At 44.5% G+C, this 26,471-nt stretch overlaps 1 protein-coding gene across 1 annotated transcript in view; it reads right to left on the reverse strand.

Moving 5' to 3' along the window:
* Nucleotides 1-10,623, reverse strand: part of LPCAT1 (lysophosphatidylcholine acyltransferase 1) — an 82,179-nt gene extending 71,556 nt beyond the window's left edge. Inside the window, exon 1 of the mRNA XM_048515380.1 lies at nucleotides 10,201-10,623. Coding sequence (XP_048371337.1) covers nucleotides 10,201-10,392 — 192 coding nt within the window. The 5' untranslated portion in view covers nucleotides 10,393-10,623. The remainder of the gene's footprint in view (nucleotides 1-10,200) is intronic.
* Between the last annotated feature and the right edge of the window lie 15,848 nt (nucleotides 10,624-26,471).

The raw sequence follows: 26,471 nt of genomic DNA on the forward strand, positions 1-26,471 counted from the left end.
TTTCTCCCTGACAATTTTTAGAGGTGGAAATGCTTCTGTTATCCAGGAATGGTTTATACACACATATGTTGACTGCTCCCAGATTACCAGCATACCTGATTATACATATAAACACATACTTTACATACTTTAACTCTTATCTTGTGAGATAAGGAAATAACTTTTCTAGTTTTTACAATGTAGCTTGTAACAACTGTGCCATTTCAAAGCAGGGGTATAACCTGGAACGAGTTTGATGAGTCATCAATACTGGAAGATAAACTTGCAAAACCAAAATGAAGGTTGCTGATTTGTATCAAGACGACAAACAAGAGACTTATAGCAAAAAAACAACAAACCCAAAAAGTCGCATTAACTAAACTGATAGAGACTGCAGATTATTTTGTTACTGAAGAACAAGAGTTTGGATGTATACCCTGCCTTTCTCTCCTGTAAAAAGACTCAAGGCAGCTTACAAACTCCTTTCTCTTCCTTTTCCCACAACAGACACCTTGTGAGGTAGGCGGGGCTGAGAGAGTTCTGAAGAACTGTGACTGGCCCAAGGTCACCCAGCAGGAATGTAGGAGTAGGGAAATGAATCTAGTTCACCAGATAAGAGCCCATTGCTGATGTGGAGGAGTGGGGAATCAAACCCAGTTCTCCAGATTAGAATCCCCCTGCTCTTAACCACTACATGATGCTGCAAAAATGCTTAACAAATATTTAGACTGCACGTTTAATGGGAGGTTAGTGAGGATGCACTTGAAGATACTAATTCACTCATAAGTGCAGAAATAATGTCCACTTAGAAGCTGAGACAACTGTAGATCTAAAATAAAAATCCTATATAGTATTCTATCCCATTGCTACAATTGTAGCACAAGCAGAGACTTGTAACTGGATTAAAAGAACCCAAACAGAGTAAATTATGCAGTTTCTCCTTCCTTGCCCTGAACAATGACTAAAACAATTTGCTGCAGCTGGATGTAAGATAATACCACCATTATGAGTTGACGGTCATTCTGGAACACCTTAGGACTAGATGCAACAAAACCATTCCATCCATCATCTGCCTTAGTAAGCCTATATTACTGAACCTGTATTATACAGGCTCTTTTCCAGCATTTGAGTATAAGTACAGGAGAATCCTTAAAGGCTATAGCTACTGGGCAGCAACAGTAGTGGAAGGTGACACTGGTGAAGGATTTCTTGTTGACAATGGCAATGCCACTTCAGCTAGCCCTGTTTAGTGCTGCACAGAAGAAACCAAAAGCACTTCTGACTAATCCTTACCTTGAAAACCTTGTGAAGATAGAGAGAAAATTGTGGAGATGAACATCAACAGTTTGAGAGAAGTCAATGATACTAGAGCCAGCGAGGTGTAGTGGTTAAGAGCAAGTGGACTCTAATCTGGAGGACGGGGTTTGATTCCTCAGTCCTCCACATGAGTGGTGGCATCTTATCTGGTGAACCTAATGTGCTTCCCCACTTGTACACATTCCTGCTGGGTGACCTTGGGCTAGTCACAGTTCTTCGGAACTCTCTCAGCCACATCTACCTCACAAGGTGTCTGTTATGAGGAGAGGAAGAGAAAGGAATTTGTTAAGTCCCTTTGAGTCTCCTTACAGGAGAGGAAAAGAGAGGGTTATAAATCCAAACTTTTCTTCTTCTACATTACTGGCAGAAATGGCAAAGACTTAAAAGAATTACTGCTGAAAGTTAAAGGAGAAAGTACCAATGGAGGACTACAGCAAAACATCAAGGAGGAAGAAGTAACGACTATGGAGAATTAACTTTTGCGAGAATAATGAGGAAACTGAAACTGTTGAGACTTCCTATTCCTTGTCTCCATCATGAATCAAAAGGGAGACTGCAACCAAGAAATCAGAAGCAGATTTCAGCCATGAAGGAGTTAGAAAAGAGTCTTCAGTGCAAGGATTTGTCACCAGCAACCAAAAACAAGTTAATTCATGCCATAGTATTTCCTATCACTATGCACATGGGTGTGAAAGCTGAACAGTGAAGAAAGCTGATAGGAAGTAAGTAGATTACTTTGAAATGTGGTATGGGAAAAGAGAGTTACAGATACCGTGGACAACAAAAAAACCCCCAGTTCGTTCTAGATCAAATCAGACCTGAATTGTCCCTACAAGCTAAAATTAGCTTTAGTCACATTTTGTGAAGACAAGAGTCACTGGAAAGTTTGAAGGCAGCAGGAAAAGAGGAAGACCCAACATGAGATGGATTGACTCTATTAAGCAAGCCAAGGCCCTCAGTTTGCAAGATCTGAGCAAGGACATTTGGGAGGACATTGATTCATGGAGTTGTCATGAGTCAGAAGCAAGTTGACAGCATTTAACACACACACACACACTAATGACCACTGCTACTGCATGGCTGTTTTTTCCAACTGTAGCAATGCTTCAGGTGTTAGTGGGGATTAGTCAATATTCATGGAGGACAAACTCTTCTATAGCCATGCTATGTAAACAAAATATTCAGATCTGGTATAGCTTTGGGTGGTCCTGTTTTTGGAAACTAGTTCTAGAGGAACTCTTTATCTGATCCAGCAAGGTTCAGATGTTCTGAAACCACAATCCTACCCTGGATTCCCCAACTGCAGGTATATGGGAGCACATGGTGAAGCAGAGAGCTGCTGTGGCATAGTGGCTAATGTTGGACAGGGTTCTTACATGAAGTAGGATCCCCACTTCTACCATGAAGCTCGCTGGGTAGCCTTGGAAGGGCGGGGGGATCTGAGCTGCTTTGAGTCCTCATTGGGAAGAAAAGCAGAATATAAATAAATGCAAGGATTTTAATATTTATGAGATATTTAACTTTTTACAATTAATGTGAGCTTATTTCCTTGTAACAGAATGATTGTTAATTGTTGGAATTATATCTGCTCGCTTGTGTATGTTTTACTTATTTATTTTTGGGTCAATGACCGAATAAACATACTGACTGACTGCATGGTGTCAGCTCCCCGGATCAGACAACAAACCACTCAACAGTTTCAAGGATTTTATTGACAGACTTCAAGGAATAAAGGAAAGACTATTCTGGCAAAAAGGCGCCAAGCAGTTGATAATATAGTTGGTACATCCCAAGCCCCTCATGGGAACAGAGAAACACAGAGGCCCATCCCAGCAGCAGACTCCCAAGGCCAAACCAAGGATAGACAAGCTCCTGCTAAGGCAAAAGTAACTTTCCACACAAAGCCCCTTTCCAGAAAAGCAGACTTGACACATGGATATAGAATAGAGCTGTAATATATTCCCCAAGCACGGCGATCCAAACATTATTATTATTATTATTATTTATTAGGTTTATAAACCGCCCTCCCCCGAAGGGCTCAGGGCGGTGAACAGTATAAAGAGCACCGTCAATTAAAATACAATGTAATATAAATAAGGATGGCTCCGATAAAAATAAACCTTACTCTGTTAAAATGCAGCATTAATACTTTAAAGTCGGATGGCGCCTAATATCATTCCCACAGGAGTCACAGAGTGGGTTTTATAGGTCTTCATAAAAAGAAACAAGAAGGGAGGGAGGGAGGGAGGGGGCCCCTATCAACGGCTAGTCTCCCCAAAGGCCCGGTGGAACAGCTCAGTCTTGCAGGCCCTGCGGAACTCAGCAAGGTCCCGCAGGGCCCGGACAGCTGGAGGTAGAGCGTTCCACCAGGCTGGGGCCAGAGCTGTAAAGGCTCTGGCCCGGGTGGAGGCCAGCCGTATCATGGAGGGGCCAGGGATCACCAGTAGATTGGCCTCTGCCGAACGCAGAGACCGGTTCGGGACATATGGGGTCAGACGGTCCCGTAGGTACGGAGGCCCCAGGCCGCGTAAGGCCTTAAAGGTTAACACCAGCACCTTGAAAATGATTCGGTATTCAATTGGCAACCAGTGCAAGCGGCGTAGCATGGGTGTAATATGCTCTCCCATGGCACCTCCCACAAGCATGCGTGCCGCTGCATTCTGGACCATCTTTAATCTCCGAATCAGACGCAAGGGAAGGCCTGCGTAGAGCGAGTTGCAATAGTCCAACCTGGAGGTGACCGTTGCATGGACCACAGTGGCCAAGTCAGCGCGGGAGAGGAAGGGAGCCAGCCGTCGGGCCTGTCGAAGATGGTAAAACGCGACCCGGGTTATATGGGCCACCTGGGTCTCCATTGAAAGAGACGAATCCAGGTGGACCCCCAGGTCGCGGACAGAGGGGGCTGGTGCCAATAAAGCCCCCTCCCACACCGGCGGCTGGAAATTCCCAACCTCCCCCCCACGTCTCAGCCAGAGGATCTCCGTCTTCGATGGATTTAGTTTCAGCCTGCTCTGTTTCAACCAACATTGCAAACAAGGCCAGTTAACTCAAGGGCCATGCAAGGTCCTAGAACTAATACTGAAGAAAAGAACCAGTAATATGGAGAGAAATTAAAAGCAGAGCATATTGCAGTCTGGGTTGATTGTAAAGGTTGTGCCAGAACTAGCATGATGTATGTTCTATTATTCTATGTTATGTCAACAGGTGGGTTTCTATGCAAAATAACACTATTTAGTGTTTGAGTATTCAGTGAAAAATTGGCACTTGTGCTGAAAAATAAATGCATTTTATTACTAATATAAGTACATTCTTGAAAACTAAACAGTGGGCAGTGGGCCTCATTTTACATAAGGAACGTGTACCAATGCAGGTCGGTAGTACCATGCCTCCAACAAGAATACAAATAGAAGACAATCCTTCAGATCTATGGCCACCATGAGAAGTGAGCTGGAGATTGGGAACTTGAGACTACACACAAGGAACTGTTGGCACACAGAACAGTACAAACTAATTTTATTCTAACCTAAGCATAGAATATTTATTTTCATCCAGCATTCTTTTTAAAGAATCCCATCAACCTGCAGATGGTAATCTTTCCGTTAACCTCTAAAACAGAGAGTGAATTAATAAAACAAAGAAATGAGAATAAAAGGTAAATACAGGAATAATTTCAGCACTGAATTTAAATTAAAGATCTTTAGTTAAGCATACATTTTAACACTTCCCTGAAATCCACACAACTTACTACTCTGTCTAAGTCATACCTCATAAAATAACACAACACTTTTGGAAGCTAACAATAATTACTATAACTATAAGTAACAATAATTACTATAACTGAGGATTCATCAGCTAGCAAGATGAGAAATACTGTATTTACATCCTGATCACAAGATTATTATGAATTAAAATGATTCAAACAAAAAGAGCGCATGCAGTTTTAAGATAATTAAGTTATGGCAACTATCCAACTTACTGAAATGTTTATACCACACACATAAGTACTGAGCCATTGTCCCTTCATCTGTATCCCACTCACAGTCACTTTCTCTACTGCTTGGCCGCTACCTCCAACCTTCCCCAGTTTATTCTGTCGTGCACCCCTTCCATCTCAAGCCTTTGGCTGGGAGAGGGGAGCAATGCAGGTGGAAGAGACAATTACAAGTGAGCAACTCCAAAGTGATTTGATCATTGTTTTCACCTATACTCAAGAAAAATTACAATTTAAACAATTACAAGGATTGTTGAAGGCTTTCGTGGCCAACCTCAACTGGTTGTGGTGGGCTTTCTGGGCTGTGTGCCCATGGTCTGGTTGAGATACACAACTCTCTGTGATACACCTTTGAAGATGCCAGCCACAGATGCAGGCCACAGAATGCAGGCAAAATGTTAGGAACAAGATCTACCAGACCACGGCCAAACAGCCCAGAAAGCCCACAACAACCAATTACAAGGATTCCCTATCATTATAATCACCCTTAACAAGAGCTGGAAGAATTCCAGGCTGCTAAAACATTTAAAACAAGTTTTCAACTCCAGGAAGAGCCCTTCTTAAAACCTTCACATTGCTTCCTCAAAATCTGAAACTTTTCCCAAACTTGCACAATTTAGCAAAAAACAGAGTGGAGAGAACAGAATTTTTCCAAGTCAAAGAAGTTCCCAAATAAATAGTAAATAGATACAAATGCAAGTCTAGGATAGCACCAACATTCTTATCATCAGCCCTGCCTAGCAAACTGCCCCCCAGCCCCTCCCTCCCTTTCAATTCCCATCAAGAACCTTGATTTTTTTTCTTGTGAAAAAGAAAGTTAGGATTATAAATAATAAATAATTCAATCAAAATATCTTCTAAGTAGTAGAAACTAGCAACAGAAGGGGAGTTGAGGGATCTGAGACGAAACAGTATGAATATTCAGGATAAATATGCCAAGTAAAATGCACAAGCTCCAAAAAGCAAACAAGAATTAAATAGAAAGCAGCAACACAATAACAACATTCAATTTAATAATGAGTAAAGTCTTCATCCATTCAGTAAGTATGGAATCACTTAATATTTACTATTTTTTCAGGAATATGAAGTTATATACATTCTTCATAATGTAAAAATGTAGTAGAAAATGAACAGGTTTTAATAATGTCAGTTCGTACAGGAAAACAATAGCAGTGGAAAACACATCTTAAACTAACAGTTTTTATTCTAGGGTAGTCCCGTTAAGAATTCTCCAGGTGAAACGTCTGGCCTTTGACTGGAGTAATTCTATGCAGAGGAATGCCAGCCAGAGATCAGTGATCTCAAATAATCTGAAATCAACTCAATCTGGTGCTTTATTTGTACATAAAACAACTTAAAAAAAAAGCTGGTTGATGATAAGAATGACAGGTGTCTAGTTTCATATTCCTCGAACAAGATTTGAGTCCAGCAGCACAAGATACAGTAGCTGACAAAGGGAACTTTGACTCTTGAACGCTTCTGCCCTGGAAATCTTGTCGGGCCAGGTTGACCCGCAACAGGAACTACTGGACTTGAATTTTGCTCTTCAATTCCAGACCAACATGGCTATCCACCTGAAACTATCCAAAAAAGGAGCATTTTAAGTTAAGGATGCCATCGTAATTTTTGTGCCACATGTATAAATTGACATTTCATGTTTTCTGTCAAGTTAGATTGCATGCAGCCACAGTTTCTTTTGAGCTTTGATGAGACTTCTTCCACAGATTAGCATTGCTGTTACCTCTTAATTTCTATATGCAATAAAATTCTTACTTCTCATTTATGTAGCTCTGATCACTATGCTTAGTGTTGCATCACTGGCCCGCAGAGGAAGAAAACAGGTGCTGGGGAAAAAATTGCCTTTCCACAGAAATGCTGGCACAAAAATGCGCAAAAACCAGGATGCTTTCAAAATGAACCCTTGTGCACTAATGTTGCTCTTCCAAGATCAGCAAACACTGAAACCTTCCTAGCTCCTTTAGGCTGAAGGAAGATTTAAACTTTTCTGAGCAGAGTGGCAGGACACAAGCCAACGGGTTAAGGAGCTTATCAGTCTAATCCAAATGCTCCCAGCAGCTAGGGACGGTGCTGTCAGAGGGCTTTCAGGCAGTGCAGGGAGGCTGCTAGCACACAAACCCCAAGGCCCTGGGCGCCATGTTTCTGGCCCTAAAGTCCGGGTGCAGGCTGACCAACATCAGTTCCTCCCCTGGAAATGTTCCAGTCCACCCCCGCAAGCTGCCATCTCATTGGACGCCAGCATTCCTCTGCAGAGGCAGCCACTTCCTGGTTTCACCGTTGCGGAGCTGAGGAGCCCCTGAGCCCTGGCCCCTTTGCCCTCTCCGCTGGTGGGGTTGCCCCTTATGCCAGCAGAGGGGGAAAACATGCCAGCCTGACCCTGCACTGCCTCCATCAGTCTCTCGTCCTGTGCCCCCCACCCCAGAAATGGGCTGTCCATATTTTATTTACTGAGTTGCACAATTTTTCAGCAGAGAAAAAGCACACTTGACAGCAGCAGAACAAAACTTATTCCTTCATCTCTCTGAAGAGATCTTCTTCCCTGGATACCAACTCTCCTGCTGCAGCTCAACTTGCCACCAGCATTTTTGGCTTGGCAAATGGAAATTGTCCCACAGAAGTTTAATTTGCTAAATACTCATGCAGTCACAGCTTTCCCTTATTTAAAGGAACATTTTTAAAAGGAACACTGAAACAGCAAAACTTTCTGACTATACTTTAGATTTTGACCAAACCAATGAAAGTTTCCTAGAACATTTGTGAATTTCTGACTAAATGAAAATTGGAAAAGGAGAAAATGAAGATTTCTATGCCATCAAGATCAAAATTAAAAATTTAAATCAGCTATGATTCAGCCACTTCTAAATTGGATTTCCTGAAGTTTGGCCAGAACACACCTCTCCCCATGAGGATTTCATTTGCAAAAAACAAGGTGGCATGAACGGTTTTTATGTTATGAGGAACACAGTGTTCAAGTGGCATAAACAACTAACTATACAGCTATTTGAAGGGCAGCCTAATATTCAGGAAATTCTTTAATATGGGGTTACAATCTGTCAGTCAACTCAGTTAAAGGGAAAAATAGTTTAAAACATGCCACTGTGTGCATGTGCTGTCCAGTCACAGCTGACTTATGGCAACACTGTAGGGTTTTCAAGGCAAGAGATGTTCAGCAACCATTGCCTGCCTCTGTGTAGGCTGAGAGAGTTCTGAGAGAACTGTGACTGCCCCAAGGTCATCTAGCATCATATGGAAGAGTGGAGAATCAAACCTGATTCTCAAGATAAGAGTCTGCTACTTCTAACCACTATACCACGCTGCTTATTATATGCTTAGCGGAGAATTTACCACTGTGCCAAATTGCTCAAATTTAGTATTAAATAAATGTTTCTTGCAAGAATTGGTAAGGAGGCAAAAACATCTGAAGGAAACAGTTTCACAATAGCTGTTTTGCTTCATCCTCAGATTTAAAGTGAACTCAGGGTGTATAGTTTCTTTAAGGAAATGTCCACATGGAAGCTTCTATGTTATTTATTCCACAGTATTACAGTTCATCATTTTGGCATTTACTGGAAGCACAGGAAACAGTATCTAAAAAGAAATATCACATGAAATGAAACAGCCAGATTCGAGTCCAGTAGATCCTTCACGACCAACAGGCTTTCACGCTTTCAAAAGCTCCCTTCACCAGATGTAAAGGGAGCTTTGACTCCAAAAGATGACATCCCTGTAATCTTGTTGTTTCTAAGATACTATTGGGTTTGAACTCAGTTTTGTCTTACTGGGCCAACTCATTAGTAGGGGCATTTTCACTGTTTTGCTGGCCCAGCAGAATGTCACAGAATGTCACTGTGACTTCTATAATGCTATACCCATTTTCTGAACATCCAGGACTATTCTGTTGCTGGGAACAGGACACCACATCACAATCTAAATAAGACCAATACCGTCTCATCCAGTCTGGCAATCAGATCTTCCAGGACCAGAATGGGCTGACATTTTCTTAATAAGCCTTATAATTAAGGAAGGCCTCTGGAGAAGTCTGAAAGCTGACTCCAGACTCAAAGTTGAGATAACAGTTCCAACTCGACTTCACTGCAGCTGAACTTGTGACAGTGCCGGGTGATCAGCAGAAATGTGATGGAGAAGAACACAAATACACACCAGGATGGCACAAAGGACAGGGGTGGAAAAGGCAGGAGTGAGCGCTGTTTTCATTCACACACATATACAAGTAAATAAACTATTATCAACGATTCCTTGATCAAGATTATACTGATCGCTCCCGGGCAGCTCTGAAATACTTTTGCAGGGCACTGTGATGTGACCTTGCACCTGCACATGACGACAGTGATACGGTCCAGGTACAAGGAATCTTGTCGAACCGGGTTGGTTTCTACAAGGCTTTATACGACGGGACAGTTTTCCAGCTGATGACATTTGCTGCTCACTGCTCAGACCCAAGAGAACTTACTTGGGAGCCGATCATCTGACCCTCAGCCCAGCCTCGTTGGGGTCAGCAGCTGCCCTGGCCCAGGCGGCATCCAGCAGAGCTGACGAAACCGCGCAGCCGCTCCTGCGCCCGGACCAGCCGGCCAGCCACCCCCGAGGGCAGGAAATCCTGCCGGGGTCATGAAAGTGGGACTACAGGGTCCCCCTCTCCCCTCAAACACAATGGCGGGCGGAGGGGGGCATAACGGAGGGGGGGCATCAAAGAGAAATCCCCCCCCCCTGCAGCCAGCTCTTTGATTGGCCGGCCGGGCGACAGAAGCTGCGCGGGGAAGCGGGCAGGAAGCTTCCCCCCCCCCGTGAGAGGCGACGCTGAAAGGGGGGGGGTTTCTTGGGGGGTCGCGCGCCCTCCAACCCCCACTCCCCCGCCCCGCCCCGCCCACGCCCACCTTGGCTTTCTGGAGGGCGCTGAAGCGGAGCTGGTGGACGAAGGGGCTCCGCAGCGGCGGTCCCGGTTCATCTTCGCCGCCGCCGCCGCCCTCGGCCGCCTCCTGCCCCCTGCTGCTGCTGCTGCTGCTGCTGCTTCTGCTGCCGGCCTCGCCTCCGCCCGCGGCGCAGCATCCCCGGCTCCTCAGCCTCATCACGGCGGAGAGCGGGCCGCGCCGGGCAGGGCCGCTCTGAGGCGAATCGCGGGCGGGCGGGCGGGCGGGCGAGGGTGGCGAGGCGGCGGCGGGCGAGCGGGAAGGCCGCGCGTTTCTGTCAGGCGTCGTCGCCGCCGCCGCCACCGGGCTCCCCCGGCTTCAGCCCCGCCCTCAGGGTGCGCATGCGCGCTGGGCACAGTGATGAGCGGCGGCAGTGGGAAGGGAGGTAGACGGGAAGCGGGAGACCCCCGCGGGCTCAGGGCGAGTGGGCTGGAAAACACGCCCCCCAGAGGGGGAGGGGCGCGGCAGGGCAGCCAATGAGCAACGGGCCATCGCCTGAGGGGCGGGGCGCTTGGGGGCTTCTTGGCCCCGCCCCCCGCCCCGCCGCACCTGTTTTTTCCCTCCCCGAGGGCACAGGCGAGCGAGGGCGGATGTCTTCAGTGCAGCATCGGCGCGTCTCCTGAGCAGGGCTCTGCTCACCGCCCTCCGTCCACAGCGCCCCATCATTGATGCCCCATCTTACAAAGGAATTCTAGCTACTCGCTCTCCCCTGGAAATCCTGCCACTATGTGCAATATCACCACATCTCCAGGGGTCTCATAGGGTGGCCAGATAGTTTCAACAAAAAGACAGGCCTTTCTGGGGCATCAAGGGGATGCACTCCCGCACCCCCCAGTATGGGAAGTTAAAGGACAACATTCTTTGCTACATTCTGTGACTTGATGGGAATTTTTTTATAAAGCTGCATCTTATTATTTTCTTTATTGATCAGTCACAGATTGCAACCTACAATACCAAACATTGCCAACACCAGTCAGATTTAAATAGAACTTGTCCTAATTTTTACAATACGTGGACTTTTTACTAGACCAGAATTAATAACTTAGTTCGATGAAGTCGAGATTTTACACAGTCCTAGGATGTAGCAAGTGTTGAGGGTACAGATTTAGGATAGAATGGGATTTGGGGGGAATAATTACCTAATAATTACCTGATCTACAAGTGGAATGGTCTGATGAACAGAGTTCAATGACCTGTGTTGAGCTCCAATAGAGGTGGGGTAGAAAGCAGTGCTTGGATCAGTATTAACATAAGAGATACCCAGGAAAATAGTGAAAACCTTGTGCCAGGTTGACAGGCTAGTTATAGGGAGAAATGGGTCCTCGGACTATGCTAAATTATCAAATCTTTCTGGGACAAAGGTGGCTGTTGTTTTCCAGGCCAGAACAAGAGAAGACACTTGGGCTTAATGTGTGAAGCCTGAGGAGTGCCTAGAAATGATTAGATTTTGGGGCGAAACTGGTACAATCACAGCCCTGGGACAATTCCAGTGCAGATGAGGGTGCTCTTTGTAGAGCTTAGTCAGGAAGCTAGAAGATGGGATTAGTGTTTAGTAGAATGGCTGGCAGGAACTCTTGATTAAACCATTTTAGCATGCCCTTTGTTTCTGTGAGACGTCAGTCCCGGAATAAAGCAATCTGTAGATTTAAAACTATAGACTTTATTGGTGATCAAGGCATAACGAGAGAGAGAGACGATTTCTGAGGACACATGGCAAGAGATAGATCTTAAATCCCCACAGCCTTGGACCCGCCCCCGCAGGGCCAAAGTACTGTAGCTGCAGCATAGAAACAAAGGAAACAATACAGTGATTCAATTACAAAATGTTAACACAAAAGGCAGGAACCACCACACCTAGGAGGGCCGTGGCTCTTCCCGGTTATCAGTCTGATGCTAAAGAGGGGAGGGGGGAGCAGACGAGCTGGGGCCTAGCCCAAGGATGATGGCCCTCTGAATGGAGGATGGGTCCCCCTCCCTCAGACACCGGTCAGGGCCTGTCCTGACAGTTTCATGGCAATAGGTGAGCTGTGGTCGAGGTGGGAACTTGCTTTCCCAGGCCACAGGCTTTGTCCTTTCCTTATTACTTCAGGATAAGGTGTGGCACCTATTTGCAAGTAAATGTAAGCAGAATATCTTTGTCCAGATAGGTTTCTGCCTTAGTGGTAACACTGAGCTACTACAGGGATGGCATCCATCTTAGCACTGCATCACTAGGCTACCTCTAAAGTTGGCGTAGAGACACTGCTGTCCTAGAAACAGGTGTCCCTCCACACTCCATGGGTCTGTCTGGTAACTCTGTCAGTCTATCCATCTCCTTATCCAAATCTCCTGGTTAAATGGATAAGAGTAAATAAACTGAAACTAAGTCCTGGAAAGACCAAAGTAAAGCTGATTGATAAGATGGAGGGCTTGAAAGTGCTCCTCACTTTCACTAGGGTTCAGCTGTGGCTTGCCAGCTCAGTTAAAAGCCTTGGGTTTATACTGGATCCAACATTATTGCTAGAGAAACAAGTTACTAACATTGCAAAAAATGCTTTCTTCCTATTCAACCTAGCTTAAAAATGGCCCCTTAGCTTGATACGGCTGATCTGTCCACCTGGAATTGTGACACAGTAACATTGAGATTAGAGTTCTGTAATGCAGTTGTATGCTGGTCTGCCCTCAGAATCAACCAGGAAACTCCAGCTGGCTGTTATTGAGAGATAGGTTAAGACTATGTATTGCTCGCTTTCTTCAGTCACTGCATTGGCTGTTCATCAGTTACCAGGCTCAGTTTAAAATATTGGCTATCACATGGCCCTGAACCCTCATATCTGCAAGATCATCTCTTTCCCTGTTTCGCTCATCTGAATAAGGCCTTCTGCAGGAGCCAACCTGTCAATGGGCCAAATCAACAACTGCCAAATATGTGCCTTCTCTGCTGTGGCCCCACCTTGTGGAATGGCCTGCTTCAGGAGGTCAGGAAAACTTACAGTTTCCTCACTTTTTGCAAAATATGTAAACTACGCAAAACTGAATTATTCCAGAGGACTTTTCTACACAGGCAATAGGGTGGCACTGTACAAAATGCTTGACCAAGTTGCTTGGACAGATTATTAGGGGCTGTGCTCTATTCTATTGCGTAGTACTTGTGTTTTTCTTCAGTTGTTTTTTAGACTTCTAGTATGCTCTAGTTGGCTCTAATTCAAGGTGTTTGGGTGGCCAGGGATGGGTGCCACTGCTGTGCCACCATGCCACCTCTTAAAGGCTTCCAGGTGGCACGGCAAGGCAGTAGCCTCCACAAAACCCCAGTCGCTTCAAAAGCCCCTGTTGCCAAAAACAGTTTTACCCTTTCAAGTGGCTGCCTATTGAATAGAAGTAGTCTGGCCTTTGTTCCCTTTGATTATCTGTAGTCATCCTGTGCCTGTGTGGAGCTGATTAATCACTGTCTTGACTCTAGTGTTTTTCAAAACTGGCAACCAAATTCTGTTCATTTTCATTTTCTGTTCAAGCCCACCATATGGTTCCGTTATGTGGATGACACATTCACCATTTGGAGCCACGGAGAAGAAGAACTAAACAAGTTCCTGGACCATATCAACAAGATCCACCCAAACATCCAATTTACTATGGAAAAAGAAAATGAAGGAAAACTGCCATTTCTAGATGTCCTAGTCAGCCGCAAACCAAACCAACAATTGGGCCACACAGTATACAGAAAACCTACACACACTGATAGATATCTACACAAAAACTCCAATCATCATCCAGGACAAAAAAGGAGCACCATAAAAACTTTGGTAGATCACACAAACAGAATCTGTGAACCCCACCTCCTTCAAGATGAATTGAATCACCTAAACTGGGCTCTACAGGCTAATGGTTACTCTACTACAGACATCAGAAGAGCTGCAAGACCGAGAACAAGCCACATGAACAAAGATAATGAGCCATCTAGAGGGAAAGTTTTCTTACCATACATCAAGGGAACCACTGACCGCATAGGAAAACTGATGAAGAAGCATAACCAACAAACCAACAAACAAACTCTGGCTTCTCTCATACAATCCATGACCATTGTCCATATCTTCAGAATTTCTCTTGTTTGTCTTGCCATAATTTATTCCTTGACATAATTTCAAAAATTTCTAATTGCACTTGTTCCCAAATATTTCTGAATTGTCCACTTTTTCTTGTCTTTCCAGCCCAATGCTATTACTGCATTTGCCGCTCTTATCATTATTTTATACATTTGTTTGTAACTTTTGTCCACCCTACCATAATCAATTATGCCCATGAACAATAAATCATTACTTAAATCTATTCTAACCTTCACAAATTTCTCTATATACAACAATGCCATTTCCCAAAACATTTTCACATCTTTACATTCAATCCACATATTAATATAATATGTCTCCTGGTCCCCACAATGCCAACATTTTGGGCTAAGCCCCCTGATCATATATGCTAATTGTTTTGGAGTTCTATACCATTTTAATATCACTTTTCTTTTCATCTCTGCATATTCTTCAATTTTTATGGTATTCAAACTTTCCAATAATTTTTCTATTTTTTCACTATCTAGAGAACCCTCCTTCTCCCATTTTTGATTCAGCTCTCCTATCATGAATTCCTTCTCCTCTATCATGTATTTATATAACAGCCCTAAGAATGGTTAATTCCATTCACTGAAACACTTCTCCATAAGCTAAAACATTTGTCCATGTTTAGTCCTTTTTCATTCAGCATCTGACACAACTGATCTGGCATGGACCGTGGATCTTCAAATGTATTTTCATAAACATCTAAAATTTTGAAACAGTTCTTCAGTGGTCACAGGAAATAAATTGCCGTTTGCTGTGTTAGTTGTGTCTGCTTTAGGTCATTTAAAAGCAGCTCAGTTGAGAAAGTATATAAAACATTAAGAACATATGCTTTTGTGCATCCGGCTAACATTTTCTTCATAATTTTGGAATCATCTCTCTCTGTACCTCATACTCCTTCTTACCTTACAAGTTTTAAGTAGAATGCCAAAATGTTAGGATCATGAAGGACTTATTTCATAACTGATTCTTCAAACTTGAGCAAGAAATGGAAACGTGATGCTTCACTCCATGCTAAATGTGGGTTAGTTCAGTAACAGGGATGTTTTCACTTTGTCAGCTGCCTTTGTTGAAAAAGAAGGAACACATTTTCTCAGCTTGTACAGTAAAGGACGCATTGCACACATTATACTTAGCTTTAAATTTGGCTAAATCCATAATTACCCAAGAAAATGGGTTTCCCCAGTTGGAATGGACTGGTTCTTCTTTTGTTCTTTCTCCTACATTTTTCAGGTGATGCAGACTTCCTGAGACTGTATTACATCGGAAAGCAATTGTGGCACTTTATATTTGAGCACTCATCTGTTTGACTCCGGTTCTGCTCACAGGTCATGAGAAGGCAGCTGATTTTTCAGTGAGCAGTTTGGCACTTCATGAGCATCATGTGCCTTGTTATGTATCCAAACAGCATTTTACAACACAGTACTGTTACCCAGGATGGAGACGCTGTCTGTCTCAATAATGTGGGGAACATTAGCTCAGAGCAGCCTGCTTATTAGTATTGCAAGAGGCTGGGTAGGGAATCTTTAATACCAATGTATACAAAGACCAGCTCTTAGAAGAAAATCCACAGAGAGGAATATAATGCAAATTTGATAATCTTTATTGCAGGGAAAAGAGGTTCACAAGCACTTGATTCAATGTAATAAACACACACTCACACAGAGTTCCTAAGATATAAATATGGTAGGTTGGAAAATAGGTCTGAATAGAAAGGGGTATGGTGTAGATCTGGGGTTCAGAACCAAACAACCAGTGTCTGGTTCCAGGGGGCGATGTGTTAGGAACAGTGACAAAGACGGAAAGATGCCAACGGCACTGGGTGTTTGGCCCATTGGAGGGTAAGATATTTATAGGGTGAAGAACCACCTCTGAGGGTGTCAGGATGACCTTTAGGAGGTGCTGGGATAAATTCTGGGAGGTGTCTGGATGGATTGTTTGAGAAACAATAGAGTGCATTGTAAGGTGGTCAGGAGAATTTAGTTACAGAAGGGAATAATGTTGTAGAGCAAATGGCCAAGTTTTAATGCATGGTGTAACGTAAGGGCCGTTAGCTTCTGCTCTATAGGAAGGATTCCTGTCAGAATGTTTTAGGAACCTTCCTATTAATTAGCTTGATTTTCTTCGCTTCCACCAAAATATATTTTACTATAGCCCACACAAACTGATGAAGTGGTCACCACTCTTAAAAGGGAACACAGACACAGACAAAAATAGAGACTGGAACGGATTTAACTGAACAAAAACTTAAAACGTTTATTTCTGGCTTAAAAGAGGCTTCTCAGGTAACTTGAGAGGATTTACGTTTGTTGGTTTCGGAATATAATGATTTCAGAGCTTAGCGGTTGCAGAGATGTTAATGGCACTTCACTTAAGTTTTAAAACGTTACTAGACACTCGCAGGTGTCTCTTTAGTAAGATTTTTCTTCAGAAAAAGATGTTTCAGAAAAGATGTTTCTTTAGAGGTTTTACACTCTCTGTTGACAGAGTCTAGTCCACTGTACCTAACCACTAAACAAAACACCCAGTCTACGCCCGGTGGGATTCTGGCATAACAGCCTCCCTCTCCCACAATCCCAAATTTGGCCTCTCTGCCACAGGACTGGGCCTCCTAAGACTGGTGTTAACTGTGGAGGACAGACTTTTAGACTTGTCAGAGGTTTTCCCTCAAAACACCTGAGTGGCGGTCATTCTCCTCCAGACTCAGGGTTTCAGATGTCTTAATAGCTTCCTCAGCTATTAACAAACAACAGCAGTGAGAGATCTTGGCGGAATCTCCTCACTCTGCCACAAAACGTACCCGAAGGCACAAAAGCTCACAGACAGAGCCAAAAAGCCAAAAAGACCAAAAGAACCCCTCAGCACTCTCGCTGACTCTATTTATAGTACCTGCATTTTTTCCTCTGGCCAATCAGGGCTGGCCAGGGCTTAACTCTTTCAGGGCAGACTCCACCCTGTAAACTGAATGCAGGATAAGTGCATTCATCACACATGGTCATAAACAAACTGCCCAAGCCTTAAGGGTGTATGAGGGAATTTTTAACTAAAGGTGCCCACCCCAACTATAACAACAGTTTGTTTTACTCTGTTTTAATTCATTGATAGAATATGGGTGCCAGAAAGCGCCAGCGTGACATGGAGGATTCAAGCACTTGGCCAGTTCAAAAACAATTAAAAATACACATCTATTTTGCCACGAGAGACTCTTCTGAGGATTGCATTCATCATATTGGAGTTCCGACTGCCAACCGGTTTGCCCTGCTGAGTCATCCAGAGACTGTAGAGCAGAACGCACAGTCATCTGAAGCTAATGAGCACATCGAGTCTACTGAAAATAGCGCCCCTACCGATGACCAACCAAGCCCTGAAACTCTCTTATCTCAATTTAACCACAGTGGGATTAGTAAAAGCAAGGAAGTTAACAAACTGTCAGGCCTGCACCATTCTCAGCCTGGCAGCTTACACGTCCGCATCAAGGCCACCACAGTTGAGGCAAAGTTGCCTGATAAGTATCTGAATTGGGGCCACAAAGCCCCTGCAGGGAAGGATGTTTTTTAAGCTTGGAACTGAAGGGGGGTGGGATGTACAGATCTCTCCCTCCTCCCTCCTCCCTCCTCTGCATACTGTTTTCCTGAGCTGAAATGAGCTGGGGGGTATTGTTTGCCCTTTGCTGCTGTCCTAAGATGAATTGGGCACCTGTAGTCTTTGAAAATGCTGTTCCCCACAGTTGTTGTGTGGCTGCAAGGAAGGCAAGTGAGGTCTGGTGAATCCAGATGTGCCATGTTAGAGGTGGTTCATGTAGTTCCACCCTCAGGCATCAGCAAGGTGTGGAGATTCAGGGGTCAACTCCAGTGATCATGGGTGTTGGAACGCATGTTCACCTGCTAAGCACATCCACCAGAAAATTTGCAGCATCTTTATCCTCTATGTAAAGTAACAAACAAACCCTGCCTGGTGTAGTCAGGAAGGAGACGAGGTTAAAATCATCTGGGACTTGCTAATTTTTAGTTGGTAAAGAGTGTTTTATGGGAAGGAATACTAAAAGATATCCTCATTTAATCCTGAATTTATGTCATCTTTTCACATGATTTGTCTGCATTACCCCTAATATAGACCTGTAGTTGTGCATAACTTCATAAATGGCAGCCCCCACATGAAGCAAATCCAAACTAAATGGTTGAGGCCAAACGAAATGCCTCCTTTCTCACACCTCCTTTAAAGAAGATAATCCTGAAGGGGCAACGGAACCTCACACTGAACAAGGGAAGTCCAGGTGCTTGCAAGTCATGATGCTCCAGTGGAAAACCTTTCATTTGAATGACTGAGAAAGAAAGAAAGAAAGAAAGAAAGAAAGAAAGAAAGAAAGAAAGAAAGAAAGAAAGAAAGAAAGAAAGAAAGAAAGAAAGAAAGAAAGAAAGAAAGAAAGAAAGAAAGAAAGACAGCCAGCCAGCCAGCCAGCCAGCCAGCCAGCCAGCCAGCCAGCCTGGTCTCTTAGTCGCTCTATTCGCTTTTTGAAAAGCATGGTGGGCACCAAGAGAACTACATTGCACTTTGTTGAGGAGCCCTTCCATATGAGATTTAAAGCTAACAAGTTTAATGCCATCAGAAATATAGTAGTATAATTTTAGACAAAAATCCTAGTCAGTTGAGATTTCAAAGGACAAATGCCAGTCTGAAGAGATGGATGATGCATTCTTGGAACAGATAACCAAATGGGATTTCTATATAAAACTCTCTCTCTCTCTCTCTCTCTCTCTCTCTCTCTCTCTCTCTCACACACACACACACACACACACACACACACACACACACACACACACACACACACACACACACACCTTGCACAAAGAAGGGAAATAGTAGTAATGCTAAGCATAGTCATACACGCATTCTAGATTTTAAGAAAACAGATTTCAGTAAGCTTAGGAATCTACTGGGTGTGATCTCGTGGTCAAAAATACTAATAGAGAAGGGAGGGCATGATGGCTGGGAGTTTCTTAAAAGTGAGATCTAGAAGGCACAATTTTGAGCTGTATCAATAGGAGTATTGTATCAAGATCGAGGGATGTAATTGTACCTCTCTATTCTGCATTGGTTAGACCTCACCTGGAATATTGTGTACAGTTCTAAGCACCACAATTCAAGAAGAATATTGACAAGCTGGAACAGGTCCAGAGGAGGGCAAGAAAAATGGTAAAAGGTCTGGAGTCCATGCCATACGAACAGAGGCTTAGGGAACTGGGGATGTTTACTCTGGAGAAGCGAAGGTTAAGTGGTGACATTATAGCTATGTTTAAATATTTGAAGGGATGCCATGTCAAAAAGGGAGCAAGCTTGTTTTTTGCTGACTAGAACAAGGAATAATGGATTCAAGGTGCAGGGGTGAATCTAGGCAAACTGGAGCCCGGGGACAAAATCTGAGTTTGGTGCCCCCCCCACCCCCACCCCCACCCCCACCCCAGGTATGGAGGACCACCCTCCCACACAATGACCAAACAATGATTTTTTTGCACCAGCTCACAAAACACCTCCCACCACCAGCAAAACATACATGGCTTTCTCCCCACCAACTCTCTTTCCTAATTGTGTCCTCACACCAACCCTATGAGGTAGGTTGTTAGCCTGAGAAACAGCTCCAAGCCAGTGCAAGTGGGAATTAACTTTTAAGCATGTAAATCTCTCACACGTCACCCCCCATCTGAAGGTTTACCAAGCAAACATCAGCATCATCTCTCACAAATCACCTCCTACCCCCAGCAGAACAGGCATGGCTCTCTCCCCACCACTTTCCTAATTGTGTCCTCACACCAACCCTGTGAGGTAGGCTGCTAGCCTGAGAAACAGCTCCAAGCCAGTGCAAGGGGAATTAACTTTTAAGCATGTAAATCTCTCACAAGTCACCCCCCCATCTGAAGGTTTACCAAGCAAACGTCAGCATCATCTCTCACAAATCACCTCCTACCCCTAGCAAAACAGGCATGGCTCTCTCCCCACCACTTTCCTAATTGTGTCCTCACACCAACCCTGTGAGGTAGGCTGCTAGCCTGAGAAACAGCTCCAAGCCAGTGCAAGGGGAATTAACTTTTAAGCATGTAAATCTCTCACAAGTCACCCCCCCCCATCTGAAGGTTTACCAAGCAAACGTCAGCATCATCTCTCACAAATCACCTCCTACCCCCAGCAAAACAGGCATGGCTCTCTCCCCACCACTTTCCTAATTGTGTCCTCACACCAACCCTGTGAGGTAGGCTGCTAGCCTGAGAAACAGCTCCAAGCCAGTGCAAGGGGAATTAACTTTTAAGCATGTAAATCTCTCACAAGTCACCCCCCCCCATCTGAAGGTTTACCAAGCAAACGTCAGCATCATCTTCAGTTCTGCTGCTGCTGCTGGGCTCCCTGCTCAGCTTGCCTTTTCCTGTGCCTGCCGGTGCCCGGGGAGAAGGCTTCTGAGTAATGCCACACTTAAGGCGAATAAGGCATGCTGGGTTAGAGGGAGGGGAGGCGGAGCTCTCCAGTCCTGCTCCTGGGAGCCCAGTGGGACTTCTCCCCTGCCCCCTGGACACTCCAGGCCACCGTACAGAGTGGGCGGGGCTGCTTCAGTGCCTGCTTTCTAAGGCTTGCTCAAACCCTTGCTCTGTAGGAGGATGTTTTGGCGCCCCCCCACGTGACCTCAATCGATGCGCCCGGGGACAAGGGGTACCCCATGTCCCTAGGCAGGAACGCCAGTGTCAAGGTGCAGGAAAAGAGATTCCACCTAAACAGTAGGAAGAACTTCCTGACAGTCAGGGCTGTTGACAGTGGAATTCACTGCCAAGGAGAATTGTGGAGTCTCCTTCTTTGGAGGTTTTTAAACAGAGGCTGGATGAACACATGTCGGGAGTGCTTTGATTTTGTGTTCCTGCATTGCCCTTAATGGCCCTTGTGGTCTCTTCCAACTCTATGATTCTATGGCTCATTCTGCACATGCAGAATAATGCACTTTCAAACTGCTTTCAGTGCTCTTTGAAGCTGTGCGGAATAGCAAAATCCATTTGCAAACAGTTGTGAAAGTGGTTTGAAAATGCATTATTTTGCGTGTGCCGAAGGGGCCTATGAGTCTATGAAAAGAAATTTAATGTTAAAAAGCGCCTGCAGGAGGAGGTCATGAGGGGTTTAACTTTCCTCTGCTTCTACCAATTCTCCACTAGAAATTACCACAGAATTGCTGTTAGTTCCCAAAGAGGGGCAAAGGAAAGCAAAGTACAGATATCTACCGTTTCCATACCATGACAAACAGCAATTATAAGTGGGGAAGAAAGCAAATTCCACCAAAAAATTGGAAACAGGGTTCAAAAATCTCTCTTCCTTCTCCACCTAGTTCCAGTGCCCTGATATAAATTGGAGGCCTCAGGGCTGGCCCTTACGAAACTGGTCATCAGTGGGGACCCAAACCAGCTCAAGACATTCTCCCTTCCCTCATTTTGTCCTTACAACCAAGTGAGGCAAATTGGGATGAGACAGAATTCCTGGCCGAAGATCTCCCAGTGAGTGTTGTAACCAGGGATTCATTCTTTCAACTGATTTTATTTTTTAATCTCCTTTATCTACACCCCACCTTTTTCTCCAATGGGAACGAGAGGCGGCTTCCATCCATTTTATCCTTTAGCCCCGTGAGTTAGGTCAGGCCGAGTATGTGACTGGCCCAGGGTCACTCAGCAAGCTTCCACGGCAAAGGGAGGATTTGCACCTGGTTCTCCCAGATCCTAGTCCAGTGATAGCGAACCTTTTCGAGACCGAGTGCTCAAATTGCAACCCAAAACCCACTTATTTATTGCAAAGTGCCAACACGGAATTTAACCTGAATACTAAAGTTTTAGTTTAGAAAAAAATGGTTGACTCCAAGGCGTGCGCTACTCGGGAGTAAGCTTGGTGGTAGTTGGTGACTTTGCTTTGAAGCAACCATGCAACTCTTCCAACGGGGGAATCACGACCCTAGGAGGGTTTGCTCAGAAGCAAGCCCCATTGCCAGCAACCGAGCTTACCCAGGTAAAGGATCACGCTTTAGTTCTTCGCATGAAAATCAGTGGGGTTTAACAGCGCTTAACAGGGTTACCTACACTGCTTCCCCAAAACTAGGTCTTAGGTTTAATGCTAATAATCGAGCCCAATGGCACAGTTCAGCCTAGATGTGTGGGGTGGGGGGGACTGTGTTTGCGCATGCCCACAGAGAGGGCTTTGAGTGCCACCTCTGGCACCCGTGCCATAGGTTCGCCATCACTGTCCTAGTCTGACACTCTGATCACTAAAACACTCTGGTTCTCACCCCAGTATTCAGTGGTACTTCTGGTATGAGAAAGCTTTCCCATTTCTCAGCATTTTTTTTCAAGATGCTGTTTTGCAAACTGTACAAATAAGAGAATGTGTATTCATATCTTGTAGATGAAGTATATTTTTTGTTAGCCAATAAGGATGAAAGTATGCAGTATGAACCATGAATCATGAATCCTTTTTTGTTGAAAATAAATAAGTTTTTGCAGAAGTTAAATACTTCTGATGTTGAGCACATCGCTTCAGAACAGTGAAGTGCTACTAACCCCAAAGAACAGTGTGTGCTAGCAATCAAAGATGACGATGCTTGATTTTTTTTCCTCACTATATCTAATAGAGCAACTTGGCTGTAGTAGCAGATACAACATCCTGAGAAGGGAAAACACGAGGTGTTTATCTAAGCCATCATTTTCGGCAGTGGTGGGATTCAAATAGTTTAACAACTGGTTGTTTACAAGTACCATTTTAACAACCTGTTCTGCAGAAGGCGTGTGAACCTGCTGAATCCCACCACTGATTTTAGATTAACATTCATATATTCACATTATACATTTCTCTGTGTATTGTGATAAAAAATGGATGTGCAGGTTTTTTTTTTCAAAACTGGGCATTTGTTAGCTTTAATGTTACTGTGGGCAGGATCCTGCCTTTTTTCCTTCTGCTTAAAACGCCACATACATCAATGTTGGTGAATAGACAGATACATGGAAATCAAAGGAAAGGAAGGATTTCAGCATTGGGGCTGTGATGTGGAGGGGCTGAATGCAGCCTGCAGGGCCTTTCTCTCATTGAGCAGCAGTGCTCTCCCAAGTCTTAACAATCACGTGTGTGCATGTTCTGAAAAAGGTTAAAGTAACCCACTGAGTGGGCAAGTCCATGTGGGGGTTGCTGGACTACGGCCCAGGTCTCTAAAGGCAAACCAATAAGCATGTTCCTAAAGAAACTGTCTTTGCTGTTTTATGCTAATGCAAATGTGAGTACTCTTGATTCCTTCTGTTCCTAGCCATCTACACTTCAAATCTGGCATGAATTTGGTAGAGTGTCCAGCTGCACCATCTGTTTAGGTTGTTTCTGGTAATCTAAAGGTAGGTTTTTCATAGGAGAGCTATTCCGCTGCACTTTTCAGTTTGCTCAAGAATGTTAAATTGGCTGCCCAGGAAATTTCTGGGTGGATGTCCATGAAGAAATATTGATGCATTTCTCAAACCTGCTTTGGTTCTTGTAATCAGAAATTTATTTCCCTCAATTCTTCGTATATAACTGCAATCAGGATTGATTCTGTATAATAAAACAGACTGATCTTATTTATTTATTTTTATTTATTTACTAGTGGGGCCCGGCCACGCATTGCTGTGGCTTATTGTGGTGAAATGGGAAAGGAACAGTAGCAGCAAATCAATTGCAGAGGCCAGCAGTACGTGCTCATGCAAACACGCAGCCTGATACTGTGTGATGTCATTGATGTGTGTGCCCGCATTCCTTGGGGGGTGGTGGTGGAATGGAAAGGCACCCCTCCCACACATCTAGGCTGGCTGGTCATGATCCTTTACCTGGGAGTAAGTTTGGTTGGTGGCAATGGGTGTTGCTTCTGAGGAAACCCTCTGAGGGGCGCGATGCAGCCATTCAAAGTATGTCACGGTTGCTGTACCGAGCTTACTCCTGAGTAATGCGTGCCTGGTTTTCTTAACTTAACCGCAGTATTCAGGGAATCTAGGGTGCCTGGCCCCTCCCTCCCATCCCTTGCATGTCGCCCCTCACTCTCTTCCCTCCCTCACTTCTCTTCCCTTGCATGCCACCCCTCCCTCCCTTCCCTTTCTCTCCGCTAGGGTGGGTGGGTCATATCAAAATGCTAGGTCCCCTGCCTCCCCTCCCTCGCTTGCCACCCCTCCCTCCCTCCCCTCTCTCACTTCTCTTCCCTTGCATGCCACCCCTCCCCCTCCTTCCCTTCCCTTTTCCTCTGCTAGAGTGGGTGGGTCTTATCAAGATGCTGGGCCCCCTCCCTCCCGTCCCTTGCATGTCGCCCCTCACTCTCTTCCCTCCCTCACTTCTCTTCCCTTGCATGCCACTCCTCCCTCCCTTCCCTTTCTCTCCGCTAGGGTGGGTGGGTCATATCAAAATGCTAGGCCCCCTGCCTCCCCTCCCTCGTATGCCACCCCTCACTCCCTCCCCTCTCTCACTTCTCTTCCCTTGCATGCCTTCCCCTCCGTCCCTTTCCTCTCCCTCCCTCTCTTCCCTTGCATGCCACCCCTCCCTCTCCCTCTCCCTCGTGTGTATGTGTGTGTATGTGTTTCACTTCCACTCAAGTGACTGCCTATGTACTGTTTTCACTGCTCATATCTGACCATCTGAGTGAACATTCTAAGCAGCATGAACATTCTAAGGGTGACAGTTACACACAGGCAGCTGCATGTCCTTCACCAGGGAGCGCCAGGAAAAAGGTGTTTTACCTGGGCCAGGTGTGAGATTTCAGGTATGTGAACATCTAAAAACATTCTCGCCTGGCTGACTATAGTGGCTGGAAATTTTCAGAGGAATTGGCCCAGCAGTTACTGAGTTATACTATCATCAACAAAAACACTGTTAGCTTTTTATATATATAGATTTATTGTTTAGATTTTTATACCGCCCCACCCCCGAGGGGCTCTGGGCAGTGTACAACATAAAATCTCAATGCAATCAAACGAGCACAGTTTTAAATACAATAGCTAAAACCTTTTAAAACAGTGATAAGAACAAGAAGAGGCGTCCATTTACTTCATCTATAACCCACCCTTCTCATTGTGACTCAAAATGGATTACAAAATATGAAAATCTGTTCAAACAGCAAAGGCTTACAATAAACAGTGCAGAAGATCCAGGATTAGAGAACTGGGAAACAGTGACACAAACAAACAAATTTCCAAGGCATGACAGACGATAATGCAGAAAGTGGACTACACGGCAGTAAGAGGAAAGTGACTCATACCCTGTTTCTCCCAAAATAAGACAGTGTCTTATATTAATTTTTGCTCCCAAAGATGCGTTACATCTTATTTTCAGGGGATGTCTTATTTTTCCATGAAGAAGAATTCACATTTATTGTTGAACAAAAAAAATGAACATTTATTATATACTGTATAGTAGTTGTCATCACAAACCAGCATAACCAGACAAACTGTGAATCCTATCAAGAATTTCTTGTTACTACCGGTACCATTATTTCCATGTACAACAATCTATGGTACATTTACCGATCCCGATATTTATGGTATGAACACAAAGCAAGATTTATTCAATGACAGTCGTCATCATCTTCTGGAACATCATCATAACAATCCAAACCCTGAATTTCCTGGTGAATTTCTTGTGACTCCATTTTTTCCCCAGAATCATTGGCCCAAATCTCTCATGCCTAGCAATAGCACTGTCCTTAAATGAGTACTTTTTGTCAAGGTAGCCTGCTCGCAATGCAACTGTCAGTGATTTTCTCCCATGAATTCTTCACCCAAGTCACAACCTCTTGCAGTTTAGGCTTCACAAAGTTTCCACGCTGATTTGTCTCCCTTCTATTTTCAATGTAGTCATTAATTTCCACGCGCCAATTGTCCTTGAATGGCTTGTTTATTGCAAGATCAAGAGTCTGGAGATAGGCTGTCATTCCTGCGGGAATCATTATTTGATCTAATTTCTTTCGTGAAGAAATTTCTTCAAGTCTTTAGCGCAGTGTGTGCTGGCTCCATCCCAGGCTAGCAGACCTCTTTGGCTCCCTCGCATAACAAGCGGGAGCATTAAATCGAGCCACTTCCTTATAGCTGCTTGTGTGGCCCAGGCTTTTTCAGTTTCAAGAATAAAGATGCCTGAAACACG

Source organism: Sphaerodactylus townsendi, linkage group LG14, assembly GCF_021028975.2.
Source record: "Sphaerodactylus townsendi isolate TG3544 linkage group LG14, MPM_Stown_v2.3, whole genome shotgun sequence".
NCBI lineage: Eukaryota > Metazoa > Chordata > Lepidosauria > Squamata > Sphaerodactylidae > Sphaerodactylus > Sphaerodactylus townsendi.